The sequence below is a fragment of the Vidua macroura genome, chromosome 16 (genome assembly GCF_024509145.1).
Source record: "Vidua macroura isolate BioBank_ID:100142 chromosome 16, ASM2450914v1, whole genome shotgun sequence".
Lineage (NCBI taxonomy): Eukaryota > Metazoa > Chordata > Aves > Passeriformes > Viduidae > Vidua > Vidua macroura.
This window is the reverse complement of record NC_071586.1, coordinates 5,501,733-5,517,830: the sequence shown is the minus strand read 5'-3', so window position 1 is coordinate 5,517,830 and position 16,098 is coordinate 5,501,733. Positions and strand designations below refer to the sequence as shown.

The following is a 16,098-nucleotide window of genomic DNA, read 5'->3' as shown; positions in this document are numbered from 1 at the left end:
CCTAGCTGGCAAGCATGGAGGCAGAGGAGTTGCTGAGATAGTAATTCCAGATAACATCTCTGGAAAGCAGGAAGCAAAGGCAAATTCATTTGCCTGGAGTGAAATTTTTAAAAAGCCCATAATTGCATTTTTAATAGAGACATGTACTGTTAATGCTTCCATTTCCACCAGCCTGTAAGATGATCCACTGTCACCAAATGGATGGTGGTGTTCCAGCATCAGTGTGAGAGCTCTATCCTCCTGTATGTCACCTCCTTGGCTCGTGTTCCATCCTAGGAGTAAGTCAGCTCTCCCAGACACTCCCTGGTGTGGCTGTCACTGGCACGCAGTGGCTCTGGTGGCCTCCCTCTCACCCTCTTGCTGTTCCACCTGTAGCTGTGGGATGTTCCCCCTGAGCAGACAGGGACTCCCTGCAGTGCTGGCTGTTGTGTCCCCAGGTGCTGCCTGTGCACACAGGCTCACATCAGCTTCAGATGGGGGAGCAGATCAAGTGTTGTGCATTAGAGCACTGCACCCACTCTTCTGCTTCCCCAGGGCATTTGGGAGTGGGCACATAATGGACACTGGTTTGTGCTCCAGGCTTTTGCACTTATCTGGGATTTGGCCTGAAGCCTGTGTACCTGCAAGGGCAAGGCAAGGAGGTGGCTCACCAGAGAGCAGTGATGGATGGATGACCACACTCAGTTTTTTTTTAAGATTTTATTTGGCAAAAGTAGCATATTTAATGAGAGAGAAAAACTGTGCAGTGCTTGTGGGTTTTCTGCAGTTTGCCAGCACTTGGCTCTGAAGGGGAAAATGCTGAAATGCTGCATTGCAGAGAGGCCTGCAGGCTGTCCTTCAGGCTGGATTCCTGATCCTGTGGGTAGTGATGGCTCTGGAGAATTGATGCTGTGCTTCCCCAGGGACACTGGCACACAGCACCCCTGGGTCCCCGGGGACATCCTGTGTTTGCTGTGCTTTACTTCTCCGTTGTGTGATCTCAGGTTTTGCCTCCAGTGTCTGAACACTTGAGGGCTCTGGCTGGGCTCCCAGGTGGGGATGGTCCCTTCTGCTGCTGCATTCCAGCTGCTGGCTATGCTGGAGATGTTCTGTCAGCTGCATCTTCCTGCGGGGAGAACCCAGCTGTGTCCCTGCTGCACCGAGGAGCTGGCTCTGAGCTACTTGTGTCCATGGAGAGATCACCCTTTCGTGCTCCTTCCTTTCCTCTGATTTCCTGCCAGATCACTGTTTGGTGCAAAGCATTAGTGCCACATCTCCTGGCTTCTCTGTGGTGCTGTTGCTCTGGTGGAGTAGAAAAATATGGGTTGGAAATTACCTGGTAGTTCTAAATTATCTGAGAGCTGCATCTGAGCTGAGAGAACAAACGTCTCTGGCTTTTCTGTGAACTACCAGCAGAACAGTTTCTGCTGATTGCAACCAACTGCTCTGGGGTGCTGGGAAGCCAAATCTCAGCTTTCTAATTGCCTTCAAAATAGTGGATGACTTACGTGCTTTGGACAGCACACATCCTTCCTCATGTGCTCCCCTTCTGATGCTTTGCTGCAGGGTGAAGTGTCTGAAATAAGTCGATTATCTGGGGCAGGAAGGAGAGGCAGCAGGTTCCAGATCTTTCTTGAGAGGGGTTTGGAAATTAATAGAGCATGGATAATCTTTTTCCTAAGGGTTCTCCAACCCCCAGTTGGCTCAGAAAACTCACTTTGCAGTGGTGCATGCAGGAGGGTCAAGTTGCTGTGGTCATTATTACAGAGAATCTTCCCAGAATCTTCCTCTAAAGGATCCAAGCTGTAATAGGCGAGAGCCAAGGCTGGCACTGCAGGCAGTGGCTGCTGGAGGATGGGGGCTCTGTGCTCAGTGGGCACAGGATGTGGCTGCCCCAGCTTTGGATCCCAGATGCACACAGCAGGTGGGATTGTGACGGGATCCAGGCTGCTGTCTGCAGGGACAGCTGTCTTCTTTGTCTTTGACTGGAAAGCGCGCTCCTTTTCCTTCCTCACGGGGTGTCTGTGCTGCCTGGGCTTGAATTAGCTGCTGGAAGTAGATTTGGAGCCATAACTATCCCTGCATGGGGATTCAAACACCATGGCCCAGTGGAGAACTGGGCAAGAGGACGGTGCATCCATCCACTGGGAGAGAAGTGCAGCTTCTGGGAAGTTTTCTCTGCAACAGCTCAGAGACCTTGGATATTAACTGCTGGGATTCTTCAGTGTCTGAGCCTCTTTACACTTGTCTCTCCCAGCCACAAGTGTGACTGGTGGGGAGAGGCAGCCCTGCTCCTGGCAGCCAGCTCCCTGAGGTCACTGCTGGCTTTGTGGTGGGTGCTGGGGCCCTTGGCTTGCACAGGGAATGCATGGGAGAGCATTTGGGATTAGTAACTCACAGTGGTTCATTATTCTGTTGTAACTTGCTGCTAAAAACACCACAGGTTTCTTGAGACAAATGTTGAGGTGTTAAATGAACTTCAAGAAGCCCAGGAGGTAACAGAGCCCATGGAAGTGCTCCATGGTGTCATCCATGGCAGGCTTGGTGACCAGCAAGGCTTGGAAATCACTGAAATCTCTTGCTCCAAAATGTTTCCACGTGACTTTGGCTTTGTCCCAAGAGGTTTAACTAGAGTCCTGGAATATGAATAGCAGCTGTGAGAAGGAAGAACTAGAACATTCCTTATTTAGGTAATTTCCTAATAACCTCCCAGTTCCCTAAAAATAGTGCAGGATAAAATGCTCCACCACACCAGGCTGGCACTGAGCTGGGAAATGGGAGTTGCTGGATAATCTAAAACTCACTCTATTGTGTCTCTCTCTGACTCTAACATCAGGGAAGCATTTCCTATTTTTAGTTTGAATTTGAATTTGTTGAAGTGTCATAAGATTCCTGGGTATGTAGGTATTCATTATTTTGAATTGAAAGTGCACTCCAATACCTCAAATAGCAGTGGAAACCTCCACATTCCTCTAGATCAACATTTAATATATATGGAGGGTGAAAGTAAAAAATACAGATCTAAAATTATTTAATCAATATGTAACATCAAAAAAGTCCACTTTTAACTTCCTTTACCAAATTTTCCAGGTAACTTACATTGTTTACAGAATGTCTGTTGTAGGCTGAGTCTGTCCCAAGAACTCTGTTTACTCTCTCTGATCTTTTCCAGCTCATTTCCTGCCCAGTGCTTGAGTCTTGCCTCCTGCTGGAGGATTTCCCCCAGCTCTGTGTAGGGCTCTGCTTCCACTGCCACCATCTCACTCCCTCTCGAGTGCCATCACATTGTTCTTTCTGGATGCCACCACAAGCACTGCACAATCTGGATGTTGTTTGTTTCTCCTTCCAAGCATCGCATGTTGTGATAGCAGGGCTGCAGTAAGTCTGTGTCTGTCCCAGAAGCAGCTTTTTGTGGCAAACACTGCCCAGGGGACACTGTTCATCAGGACCTTTGTCCTCTTGCTTTTTGTGTGCACTGGGGGCAATGAGCTAATGATCTTATATTTGTTAGGCACCAAGAGTAACTAGTGATCACAAACCTGCAGGAGACAAAAGAATATCTGATCTGTGGGAGGAAAGTTTAAAGGCCAAAAGCAGAAAATGAAATTGGAGAAGTTTGTGTGGCCACAACCTTTATACACAGCTGTGCAAGGACAGCCCTGGCCTTGGTGGGGTAGGGTCACCTCAACAAGTGAGGAAAGACAGCAAGTAGGGATCAGATGAAGCTGTCCTGGGGTTGAATGAGGTTTTATCACAAGCTCCAGTCACTTGTAGTGTCAGCTTGGATAAGCAGTGAAACCCAGAAAGGATCTGATGCTGTCAGCATAATGCTCAGCCCTGCAAGAAATGCTCTCTAGCAGAGAAAAGTGCACCTGTCTGGTGTGGGTAATGCATAGGGCTCTGCAGATTCTGGGACAATCTGATCTGTTCAGTAGAAGGAACACGAGTATTTAACCTCATGATTCAGCATAAGAGTGGGTCAGCAAATATTTTGGTTTATTTCTTTTTCCTTGGCAGACCAGGGGCTAACACAGGCAGTGCCCCAAACACTGACCTCCCAAGGCCTGAGGGCCGTGGTGGCTTTCAGTGACAGCTGAGTGTGCCCTGCAGCCTGGGCCTTTGCTCCTCCTCTCCCTGCAGGGTGGGCTGCATTAGCCATGTTCTCTGTGTGTACCTATTCACTTGGTCTTATTTCTTGGAAAAGCAGAATCACTTTGTTACCAGTGTACCTGCAACACACCTCTTACCAGAACCTGCCCAGGTACATATTCATATTTGCATTTTAAACAAAACATACCCTAACAAAACACCCTTCCTTTTTAATGCTCAAGCTGTACTTCTTCCTCACTTGATTTTGAATATTCCAGTGATACCTAATTTACCTCCATTTTTCAGGAGCTTAAAGCTTTTTTGTATTGGTGCTTCAGGAGACTGCGAATCCACTTTCCTTTTGCATTAACCATATTTACCTACTTTTGCAGATTCCAAAGGTTTATTTTACTAACCGTGGCTTATCCTGTTTTACAGGAGGTTTTAAAAAAACATGTAAGGTTCCTGTTTTTTTTTTTTTAAAAAAGATGTTTCAGCCAAACCTGAGATCCCTTCCTGGGCAGGGCATCCGTTTGGTTGGGTGCAGTGGTGACGAGTTCCTGCTCCCTGCAGGGGCCTGGGGCTCTGCAGTGGGTGCTGGAGCACCAAGGGGAGATGCTGCTTTAGTTTTGTTTTGCAACAAAAGACCAAGAGATTCAAGAGGTTTAAGTAGGAAAGGTGATGTAATTTTTTTTTTTTATATACCATTTTTATTTTCACTTCTGGTTTGAGTCTTTCAACTCTCTCCTGTGTCTCTTGGGGCTTTGTGTCCCCTCATCAGGTTCCAGTACATCCTTGCTGCAAAACTGCTTCAAGGTCAGGGTAAACTTCTGGTCTTTGGTGGCAAATTCCTTTGGCACTAGAAAAGGTAAATTAGTTTCTGCTCCTGGAAGGACAGTAAGGGTTGGATGTGCAATCCCTTCACACCTGAGAGGATCTTAAACCTGTTGGAACTGGGGGAAGTGGAGCACAAATGCAGGCAGTGACTGGGGAGGACAAAGCAAAGGTCAGATGTGGGAGCTTGAACAGAGCCTGTCCGGTGTGGTACTGGCTGGGCTGACAGGGTGGCTGGAGACTTTGGAAGTAAATAAAGGTCAGTTGGATCAGCCTGCGTGGGTTGGAAAGGGCTGTCAGGTCTGATGAAGGAGGCTTTATCTTGATTTTTCTGTAAATATTTCTTCTGCCTTCAATTTACTCCCATTTTCCCAGGCACTGCTCTGAAGGGGTCAGCTTAGGACATGCCCTCCTGGGTCTGATTGCCACAGTCAGGGGCAGCTCTGGAGTAGAGGTATTTCCAGGGAAATAAAGTTTGAAGGACTTTATTCCCTCAAACATTTCAAACCCCAGGCCTTGGGAATGCCTTTAACTCCTCATAGCAGGTTTTAGATTCATATTTAGATACAGCAGCATTTTCAATGTCGGGCTGATACAATCAGCTAGCAAACAATGACTTTTCTTTTGAATTTCCCATGGGAGAAGTCTTGATTTAGGGGCCATTTTTAGCTTTCCTTGGTTACCCTGTCCTGTCTGGGTATGGGCTGCTGCTGCTTCAGCACAGCCTGGCACAGCTCCCTGAGCTGCACTTGCAGTGCAGGGGTCAGACAGGAGCCCTCAAAAGGGGAAGGGCTGGGGAGAGGCAGTGCTGGAGATGGAGCTGGAGAAGTTTTGCAGAACTGTGAGGAGAAGCAAATTCTGATGTGAGGTTAGGACTGGCAGTAGGGGCCAGTGTATTTACCTCCTATCAGTCCTGCCAGCCTTTCCTGCAATAGAAAAGCCCTGAGGTTAATGGGTCACAAAATGAGAGTGGATATAAAGGGCACTGCTAAAATCTGAGATCCCTGCTATTAACAAAACATGGGGTGAAATTCCTGGGTGGGGTGAGCATGCTCCTAGTGTGCTCTCAGAGAAGGCAAATACCAAATTCAGTCGTGCACTACAAACTTCTGACCTAGACCACTTTTTTTTCTTTCCTGGACCCAGATCTGGACTCCAGTGTAACAGGAGTTCACAAGCAAGTCTCACCAATTAGGCATCCAGTAGAATTTGTTATTAGTGTTGATCTCTTCCCAAATACAGGCACTGCTGAGAAACAGTGAGAACCTTCACTGAGAGCCTAGGCTGTCAGGGCAGGGGAAGCTGAGCACGGGCTGGTGTAAGGTACATTTAGAGGGGAAGTGGCATCTTCTGTACTGTCAGACCTCATGGCAATGCAGGAGGGAGGAATCTGCCAGTGGTCAGTGGCACGTGCTGGGATTTTTATTACAAAGCTCTGATCTCAAACACGGGGTGGAGGTGAGGAGGGCTGTTTGCAGATCTCTGTTTCATCAGCACCTTGTTCTGAGCAGAAGGTGCAGCTCTTCTGGCATCTCCCAGTGATTCCAAACACGGGCTCACGTGCAGCAGCAATTGCACAGTGCAGGTCTTGCAGCATCCCCTGGCATCACTCTGGGGGAGGCCAGCTAGGAGCCTCCTGGAAATCTCCCTGAGTGCTGGGTGAGTGTTTCTGCAGGCTAACACATCAGGGTAGCAGAACTCTCTTTTCTCACAGCAAGTAATTTTGAAATATTTGATACCATATCTCACTTGGGCTCTTTTTTTCTTTTTTCCACAAACTGTGTTATGGTGGAGTAACCTTAAGGTAAAAATCTTGTCATTACACGGTACAATTCTTTTTAAGAAAAAAATTAAAAAAAAAAAACCAAAAACAACTGAAACTTCAAAAGCTTAAGTGAGAAGGGGGAAAAAAACCAACCAAAAAGAGATCAACTTTAGTTTAAAAACCACATCCCCAAAGTGCCAGCCAGTGGCAGCCCTGCCCTCTAGTGCTGTTGCAAGTGAGGTGTTGGTGTACTGCTCTCAGTCCAAGCCTGGGCTCACCTGAGTATTCTTCAAGACAGATTAGAGTGGGATTTTTATGGGTTTTACTGGGATTTATTTTTTACTTCTTGTGGTTGGTTGATTTTTTTAGGGTGAGGGTGGTGTTTATAGTATTTTCATAGGATTTCACTGTAAGACAACAAAAATCAGCCTCAGACTTTGACAGATGACAGGCTCTATAAAATCCCTGAAGTACTTTGAGCATCTAAGATAACAATTATGATAAAAAATTCAGGAAGCTGCAAAAGAGAACGAGTGTTTATGTGATTCATGACTGACTGGAGCTTCCCTCCACAGCATTGAAGGCGAGTATGTTCCCGTGGCAGGCGACGAGGTCACCTACAAGATGTGCACCATCCCTCCCAAGAACGAGAAGCTGCAGGCAGTGGAGGTGGTGATCACTCACCTGGCCCCTGGCACCAAGCACGAGACGTGGTCGGGGCATGTCATCAGCTCCTGAGGTGTCCCCTGGAGCGTGGCTGCTGCCGGCGTGGGCTCTGCTCGACAGCTGGCTGCAGGACCTGGCTGAAGAATATTGTGTGTGAGGAAATACTGCATTGTTAATAAAGCAGAAGCAGGCCAAAATTACCATTTTTTACAGCTGGCCTGATTTAAAAAAAAAAAAAAAAAGGCAATTCAAATGCTAATGAAAAAATATCTAGCGTAATGTGTTTACAAGAAGTGTATTTAAAGAGACCTAGTTTGTGTGCTTGGTGGAGGAGGGGAGGTTTGGGTTTTCTTTTGTCTTGTGAACTGATTCCAGGAAATGCCCAGGGGAAGGGGGGAGAGATTTCATGGTGAGCTCCACTAGTGCAGAGGGTCCAGCACAACTCTGGTGCTGGGTGAGCCCTGTGTTCCCTTGGGCTGCTCTTCCAGAGCTGCAGTACCTTTCTTGCTGATAACAGTGCCTGAATGCCTTGGCCTGACAGACAGAGGTGTTCATTGTTGGTTTGTTTTCCTCATGGAAGGAAGTTCACAAACACAGTAGCTGCCACAGGGTGGAAAATCTCCATCAGGTGGTTATGCTCCAGTGCCCATCAGGTGCACCACTGCAAATGGTGTGGCTGCACGGTGTGGAAACTGTGTTGTACTGGTAAAGCTGGGGTTTGTGAATTTACTTAGGTGCCTTGATGGTTGATTAGCAACAGATTTTGTAGGCCAGTATTAAAAAAAAAAAAATCCATCCCAAATTTAAATTTGCTTCAAGGTAAAGTGGTAAAAAACTGTAGAGTAGTGGATACTTCATAGCCTCTGAGCGTGTCTGAATTTTGACAAGGCTGAAGATTTGCCTTTAGACTGCATACAGCTGATGCCATGGTGTGCCAGGGGGCAGGCAGGACGCCTGCACTGCTGCACAGCAGGTGTGTGCTGCCCAGGTGCCTGTGCATGAAATACTGTGTGAGTTCCTCAGCAGGCTCAGCTGTCTTGGTGAAGTAAATTCTGCATCTGTCACCCCGGCAAACTCGCTTGGTAGGATGTGATAGGGCCACCCTTCCCCAGACTCTTTGTGTAGTTGTAGTGTTACTAAATTGGTTTTGTTCCTATTTGCCTTCCACATCTTTTTTTTTTTTCAAATGAAGCATTTTACTCTGTTATTTTCCTAACAGTGGATTTTTATTGACTTTGCAAATAAAAAAAGAAAAAAAAAAAAAAAAGAGGCACAAGTCTTGTTAGTTGTATAAACCAGTGCAGCTTCAGTTGTGTATTTGGAGCTTCACCAAGAGGTGCTCGCTGTCAGGATGTGGCCTGAGCCTTTCACAGCAGCTGATCTGTTCCCAGGTGTGATGTGGGGACAGGAACTGCTGTGCTGGCTTGCTTTCCCTTAGCTGTGCCTGTGTTACACCTTGGTGTACTGGGGGTTTGGGTTTGGTTTTGTTTTTTATGACCCATGAGCCTTGGTAGTGGTGGGTTTATCACTGTGCAGCTTGTTGGAATATCAGCTCCTGCTTTCTTTACAATAAATGCAACCATTTCAGAGCTTTAATGTGTTTCCAGTCTGCTCCCTGGGTAGCTGGTGCTGAAGAGGATCAGCTTTAAAGAAGGGGAGAATGCAGGTGCCTGCACATGCACTCCTGTGTGGTGACTGAAGTTTTATTTAAGGAAATGTTTTCACAGCCACTGAGTGCAGTTAGCAGAACAATTAGGAAATAACAAGGCCAGCACATGTCAGAGGAGGCTCCCAAGACAGAGCAGTCAGAAATGTTGTGTTTGGGGCTGAAAGCAATGAACACAGCAGCTCTTAAATTGTCTGTCTTTAAAGAGCATTCCCACAAGAGGGATGGTCCTGCTCCTAAGTCAGCTCCCATTAAAACAGGAGTTAGCTAGGGAAGAAGTGTGCTAGAAGACAAAACAGTTTTGGTGCACGAGGTGCATTGCAGCTCCCCCTCTGTATTTGTAAGCCCTTTTGGGGATTTCAGGTGGTACACAAAGATTCTGTTCTCTGCTTTTTTACTGTGCAAGTATCCCATGATCCTGGAACTGGAAAGATTCAAGTAACTCATTTCTTTCTACAGACAGACAGCATGCAACAGGTCTGCTTCAAGTATTTTATTTACCAAAATGACAAATCAAAACAGTATTTTTTCATGATAAAATCAGATTTTATTGTCCTTTACTAAGTCAAACCGTTTATACTCAAGATTACTTTCCTTATGCCAGATGAGAAAAGTAATATTAACAGTTACACAGACTGTCAGGCATTGACTTGAATTTTAATAGAAACATAATTTAGGTCATTTTTTGTAGTATGCCTTAACCAGGAATCTCAGAAAATGATCAGAAAGTGACAGAAATAGATTTTGCTAATGTGCTGAAGTTATTTTAATTAATTTTTACAAATGATTTTTTAGATTTGGCCTGCACAGAGTGTAGGTACCATGACCTGACTTGTGCCTTTGACCACATTCATCCTGAAGAGGGAACTTTGGCACCAGCTGGTCCAGCATTCCTAGGGATGGCAGTCAGGGACTTCTGGTTCACTGCCATCTTCCCGATCCCAGGAAGAAATAAAACCATTCCCTTTTACTCATCTTCCAGTTTTAGACAAGAACTGTCTTATAATTCATGTTAATTAATATAGCACATGCTAAGTATTTAAAAAAACCCCAACTGCATCTTTTAAAAAGCTGCCTCAACATAAAAATACTAGGGATTAAGCCTTTCAGGCCAATTTTGAGACCATTAATCAACTAGAGGCAGATTATGCCTTCCCTTCCCTCCCTAAATTGTAATTAATTAGGTAAGGAAGTTTATAGGGATCTTAAAAACCAACCCAAAATATAACCCAACCCAAACCCCACAACCAATTTATGTGATTGGAAACTGAAAGGGTGGTGCTAAACGAGCTCTGCTGTGTTCCCCCAGTCAGCAAGGGGCCTTCAATTAAAACATTTCCCTTTAGTAATGACTGACCTGCAAAGCACCTGCTATTCATGACCAATTACAAAAAACCAATTCAGAATGAAGATGATGTTTCAAGTTATTTTGCTGTTTTAACCATCTTGGAAGTGTGAATTCTGGAAGTCTTTATTTAAAAAATAGCTCTTCACAGATTCTTCTTGTATCCTGTGGGGATGTGACACTGTGGCCTTCTGTTCTGGAGTCTGTGAAAATTTCATAGTCATTCCCTCCCTGGAAGCAGAAGATGATTTATTTTTATTTAACATAAAGCATAGTCACAAAAAGGGACACATGAAAGCAAACACGGGAAAAATTGACTTTTTCCAAGGGCCTGCAGGAATTAAGCTCAGTGAACAACAGCACTGCCCCTGTATGAGCACAAACCCCCAAAATCCATCCATAGCTTCATTCCCAAATTTCTGTTTTCCACACTGCTTCCACGGGGTCAGCATCAGCTAACAGTACTTCAACTCTCTGGAAATGCTGCACTGCCACTTAGAGGGTCTAAAATGAACTGTCTGTAAGCTCTGTGCCAGAGGGACAGGTGATTACTTTTGCAGCTGATGTCGGGGGAAGAAAACTTTAATTTCAAGCTTGTCTTTTTCTTAAAAACTTTATCTTAAAATGTATAAAGTCCTGTGTAATTTAAAGAGTTTTATAACTGTGAGTTCTTATCAAACCAAGCCCTTTCTTAAAAAACTTAGCCTGACGCTGTCCTTTGGCCATATTCAGACAGCTTTAATTTCAAGCAAGTCCTTGTGCTTGCCAGTGCCCTCACAAGCTCTTGTCAGGTCTCTGTTCAGGATTTTTAAAAGCCTCTGAATTGCCCTGCAGAGATCTGCCCCATGATGAGGGACAAGGGACTCTGTTCAGTTCCCCAGGGTGGAGACAGACAGAGTAGTGAGCAAAGGCACAGTGATAAATAAGACCAGAAATAAATATGTTTAATAAACACCAGCCAACAAAAAAATCAATCTACACTGACCAGGCAGGACAATCAGTTTCACACAGTCATGTCACCTAGGTGTTTAACAGAATTACAGAAGTAAAATTTTAAAATAACCTCTGTTAAAGCAATAACCCTGTGTTCAATTCAGGAAACAAGGAAAACTTCCCATCTGCAGCCAGGTAAACATGGACACGTTTATGCCCTGACTTCAGCTTTTGTCAGGACTAAGGTTATAAGGTTAGAATCTGCACTCCTTGAGGTTTAACTACAGCAGCTTTCAAATTAGTGTATCAAGCTAATGTACTCACTGGCATGGTCTTGTCTCCAAAGAAATAAATAGTCTTGTATCCATCCTTGGCAACAATTCCTAAGCAGTACCTTTTATCCCAGCCATCTGGGAACACATCGATGCTTATCTGTCCTCCTAGAAGAGAGAGGAACCAAGACTTGTTTCATTTTAAGAATGTATTTCTGAAGGGAGAGGAAGTGAAAAAAAAACCTAAACTGGGTAAAATTTTAGGGAGAGGGAGCTTTGCAGAAAACACAGAAACGTTGTGAGACCCTGGAGTTAAGTCCTGCAAGCACAGAAAGTGTTTTATAGGGTATCAGTTATTAGAGCTGTGATTCAGAGATTATTTATCCATTCAACAAAGTCTGAGCATGTTCCCAAATACTCACTGATATCCAAATGAACCTTTAAAAAGAATTACATTTAACCTCTTTACTTTTAGAAAGAAAGGACACGTGAACACAGCCACTGATATATGTACAGCCATAAAATCATAGGCAAAAGACTTCCTAAGGCCTTCAGAGTAGGAAAGGGAAGAAATCAGCCCTTTCAGCACACCCTAAGAGGACAACAGCTGTTCCAATTCTGAGCCCTTGGCCTTCACCAACAGCTAGGAGCATGACTCCCAGCTAGAGCAGGTGCCCAAAAGGAATTTACAAAATAAAGGAGAGGAGAGCGTACTGCAGTTCACTTTTGCCTCAGTGCTTCAGCACTAATGCCAACCATTCTTTGCAATTCTGAAAAATAATGGAAGGCAGGAGTGTGGTAATATATTAGGAGACATGGTAAAAAAGAAAAATGCATCAAAAATTAATTCCCCCTTATTATATTTTTTTTTCCTTAAGCTTGCACTTGCTTTTGGATTCTTTCATTCCTCCCACACAATGCAGGTATAGCTGAAGAACCAAGGGCAACTGGAACAGCACTGAGGGAGTAGTTCTGATCAAAACTGATTCACAGAAACAACTCTGACTAATCCAAAGCATTTAATATGCTCCAAATGAGCAGAATCAGTCACACAACTGACATTAAAGGACAATGAACTGATGACAAGTAATGAAGTTCTCTTTGTTGATGGATTTCAATTAAAATGTCCCAATAAAAAACCTGAGAGGAAAAAGAGGCTCAGTCTTGCAACCACCCCCAGAGAGACCTGTCACACAAATGAGATGGGATGTCACAGCCATAAGAGAGTATGACTTAAATGAAATTTAAATTAATTGATGTTTTAAATGACATTCTTTTAAAGTATTACCTATTGAAAATGTGAGGCCTTTGCCTGCAAATTCTCTTTGTAGATCAGCTACAAATTTCTCTCTTATATGCTCCTTCTGTTAAGGAAAAAGGAAAACAAAACCAAAGAACAGTTACATGCTGTAACTGTGTTGATTTACCAATGAAAAGATAACCCAAAACCACCTCTAAAAAAGAATGGTTTTATTGATTTGAATGGACCCAGGCTGATTACACTACAGAGGACACCAAGAAAGTATGGTTTTACCTAGGACAGGGTTTTTTAGAAACCCCATGTATAGAAGCAGGATGTTCAGTACACTGGATATTGGATTAAAAACATGAGCCAAACCCACCCTTCTGCAAGTAATCCTTGCTACTCCAACAACAAAAAAAAAAACACATTGTCTATTTCCTGAGGTCTGAATTAATAAATTAGTTAAACCACATGGAAAGGATTAAAATGAAAAAAAAAATTGTACAGATTATAAAAGTTTTTAAAATTGCCTCCTCCAGGAGAGCTAGGTATTTTTCAAGAGTTGTAACTCACTTTATCAAGTTCATAGAACTCAAGTCGTTCTTCCTGACTGCAGCTCCTTCCAATGGGGGACACATTTAACATCCCATTTCGGAACTCGATGAAAGTGCCTCTGCAAGGGAATTGATAACAAGACAGAAAATAGATGAGAAAATTGCTCCAAACACTAAATATCACAATACATTTCCATTTAATTCTAAAGGCAGTGAGAATCACCTGCCTCACTACATGCAGGTACCTCTGGCACCAGTAAGTCTTCTGGACTTTGAATATGGCAACCTCCTCATCATCCTCACTGGCTTTTAAAAGTACCATTTGGTTTAACAAGTGTGACTGGAGCATCCCATCAAGCTCAGAGCCTGACAGGCCAGGCTGTCAGTGTGGGGTGAAGCTGCAGAATTCACAGCAATGTGGGCAGTGTCCTGCCCTGCCTCACCTGGCACATTTCAGTGTCTGCAGCAGCTGCACCTCACACATCACACAGAGCTGGTCTGGCTGCACTTCTCATCTCTGGAAAACACTATGCTGCTGAATTCCAAACATGGCAAGGGAACACTCTTCCCTCTGACATAAAAGTGCCAAATCAGTATTTCAAGCCCTGTGCTCCAGCTGGGAACTTGTCTTTGTATGCATGGACAGAGCTCTGTTTCACACACACAGTGCTGTTCCCCAAGCAGAAATTACTCTTTTTTTTTTTTTTTTTTTTTGCTGAGCACCCCAAGCTGAGCTTTATATGCCCTATGGAGAACAGGGCCACACTGAGATGTCTGTGTGCACATACCTCTTCTTTGGCAGTTTAACCTTTGCAATGTAACTCAGGCAGTAGTTGATGACATCTTGAAGGATGTCCTCGCCCAGGTGGCCCTGAATGCTCTAACAAAACAAACACCATTCAACCAAGGGTCCAGAATTTGAGATTCTAAAAGCAAGTCACATGGAAAACACAGACATTGGGTAATCAGGCATGGTTAATACCACAGAGAAACAAACATGCCTTCAATCAGTAACATCAGCTGATGCTCACAGGGTAGTAACTAAAGGCTCTCATTTTTCTGTCACTTTGAAACACCAAACTGTCCTTTAATATAATTCCTACTTGAACCTGCTTCAGAAGGAAACTGTGCCACAGGCAGCAGTCCTAAGCAAAAAGCTGCATTTAATGTCTGCTATAGCCAAGCATGAAGAAATGGAGCTTGCTCCTGCAGTAAACTGGAACCACTGGTCAAGGCAGCAAATTCAGCCAGGATCTCTTTTAAATGTTTACTCTCCGTTACTTAGGTTAAACATTACATGCCAAATGAATGATCCATTAACAGGACTAACATATGAAAGCAGCAGCAATTTTAGTCTTTGAAAGGGTGATTACAGAGGACTACACTGTACAAATGAATCAAAATCTTGTTTAGAAAATTTCTTTTTCTCACTATTGGAAATTTCACACTTACCTGCTTGCTCAGGAATTTCCCATCTTTGTATGCTACCAGACCATTTTCTGAGAACACATAGTCATATTTTTCAATCACTGCAAACAAGCAAAAAGACAGTAACTCATCATTTCCCCTCAATGCTTAATGCAGAATTGTCTTAAATGTTGAACTGGTTAAAATACAGCAAACATTAGCTCCTAAAGCATGAAAAGTTTCAGCAGCATAGCATCAAGCACAAGATGAATGCTAGTCCCATTTCTCACTGTGATCAGCACACACCTCAAATCACGTGAAGTCATTCGTTTGACTTACCTGTGGTTTTACTTAAGAGGCATTAAATGTAAAGGAATGACCAAACACCTGGCACATGGCCTGGCTAGAGAGCAAGTCAGAGACTGCCCTTTAGGTTTGTTTCCTCAGTGTCACAAATCTTCAGCAGATGTCTGGGAGGTGTGAGTCTCAGCACAACACAAGATTATATAGTTTACTGCAGACCACTTGGAAGGCAAACGAACTCAGCTGTCTGGGCACTACAGGAGGTTATCAGTGGCATCAATTAAGTAAAGACCATTAAGAATAAAGGACTAAGGCAAGAGTGCATCGCTGCATCGTAAGCCCGCAGTGAACCAGGTCCTCAGGGAGTGCTCGACAGCTGAGCAGCCCACACGTGTGTCACGCACACGACTCCACCGCACACAGCAGTGTGAAAATGCCCTCCCAAGGCTGTCACCAAGGCAGGATTTCACATTAGCAACAATCTCTTGATTTGATCTCGACACAGCTGTACGGTGCAAACAGGCTGCGATTTCCAAACGCCGGTTAGCAGCTCCCCACAGCCTGAGTGCAACACAACACCACCAGGAAGACAATTAAAAGCAAGGGAAGAAGGGGATGGACGGGGTTCAAGCTCCACTTGCCCTTCACGGCGCCCCCGCGGCCCCTGAGCGCGGATTGCACCAGCGCGGCCCTTACCGTCCTCGCCCAGCTGCTCGCGGATCTTGGCCATGTCCGAGCCGCCCACCACTCCCACCTTCACCTTCTGCCGCAGCCGCTGCAGGAACGCCGCCATCTCCGCCGAGATTTTCTGGGGTCCAAAACAGAGCCGTCAGATTTGCCAGAGGCCAGCGCCTCCGTTCCGCAACGACGGAGCACGCCGGGCCCCGCGGGCGGGACGCGGCGTGCCACCCGCCCCGCTCCCCGCGGGCTCGCAGCCCCGTCCCGCACTCGCCTGGCGCGGGGCCGTGAGGGTGCCATCCACGTCGAACAGGCAGAGCGCTGAGGCCGGCGGCGCCATGGCTGCGGCCGGCGGGGCCGCCCC

At 45.1% G+C, this 16,098-nt stretch overlaps 2 protein-coding genes across 3 annotated transcripts in view; one reads left to right on the top strand and one right to left on the bottom strand.

The window, feature by feature from the left end:
- Positions 1-8,929, top strand: part of CARHSP1 (calcium regulated heat stable protein 1) — a 34,297-nt gene extending 25,368 nt beyond the window's left edge. For both annotated transcript variants that reach the window (XM_053992497.1, XM_053992495.1), the window contains exon 4: positions 7,243-8,929. In XM_053992497.1, coding sequence (XP_053848472.1) covers positions 7,243-7,405 — 163 coding nt within the window. In that variant the 3' untranslated portion in view covers positions 7,406-8,929. The remainder of the gene's footprint in view (positions 1-7,242) is intronic.
- A 548-nt stretch (positions 8,930-9,477) lies between these two features.
- PMM2 (phosphomannomutase 2) lies at positions 9,478-16,097 on the bottom strand. Its single transcript, XM_053992489.1, has 8 exons — positions 16,009-16,097; positions 15,753-15,864; positions 14,799-14,875; positions 14,135-14,226; positions 13,366-13,465; positions 12,838-12,913; positions 11,602-11,717; positions 9,478-10,575 (listed from the first exon to the last, which is right to left on the bottom strand). Exons 1-8 carry the CDS (start codon positions 16,072-16,074, stop codon positions 10,471-10,473), a joined length of 744 nt encoding a protein of 247 aa, XP_053848464.1. The 5' UTR covers positions 16,075-16,097; the 3' UTR covers positions 9,478-10,470.
- Position 16,098: the final 1 nt, after the last annotated feature.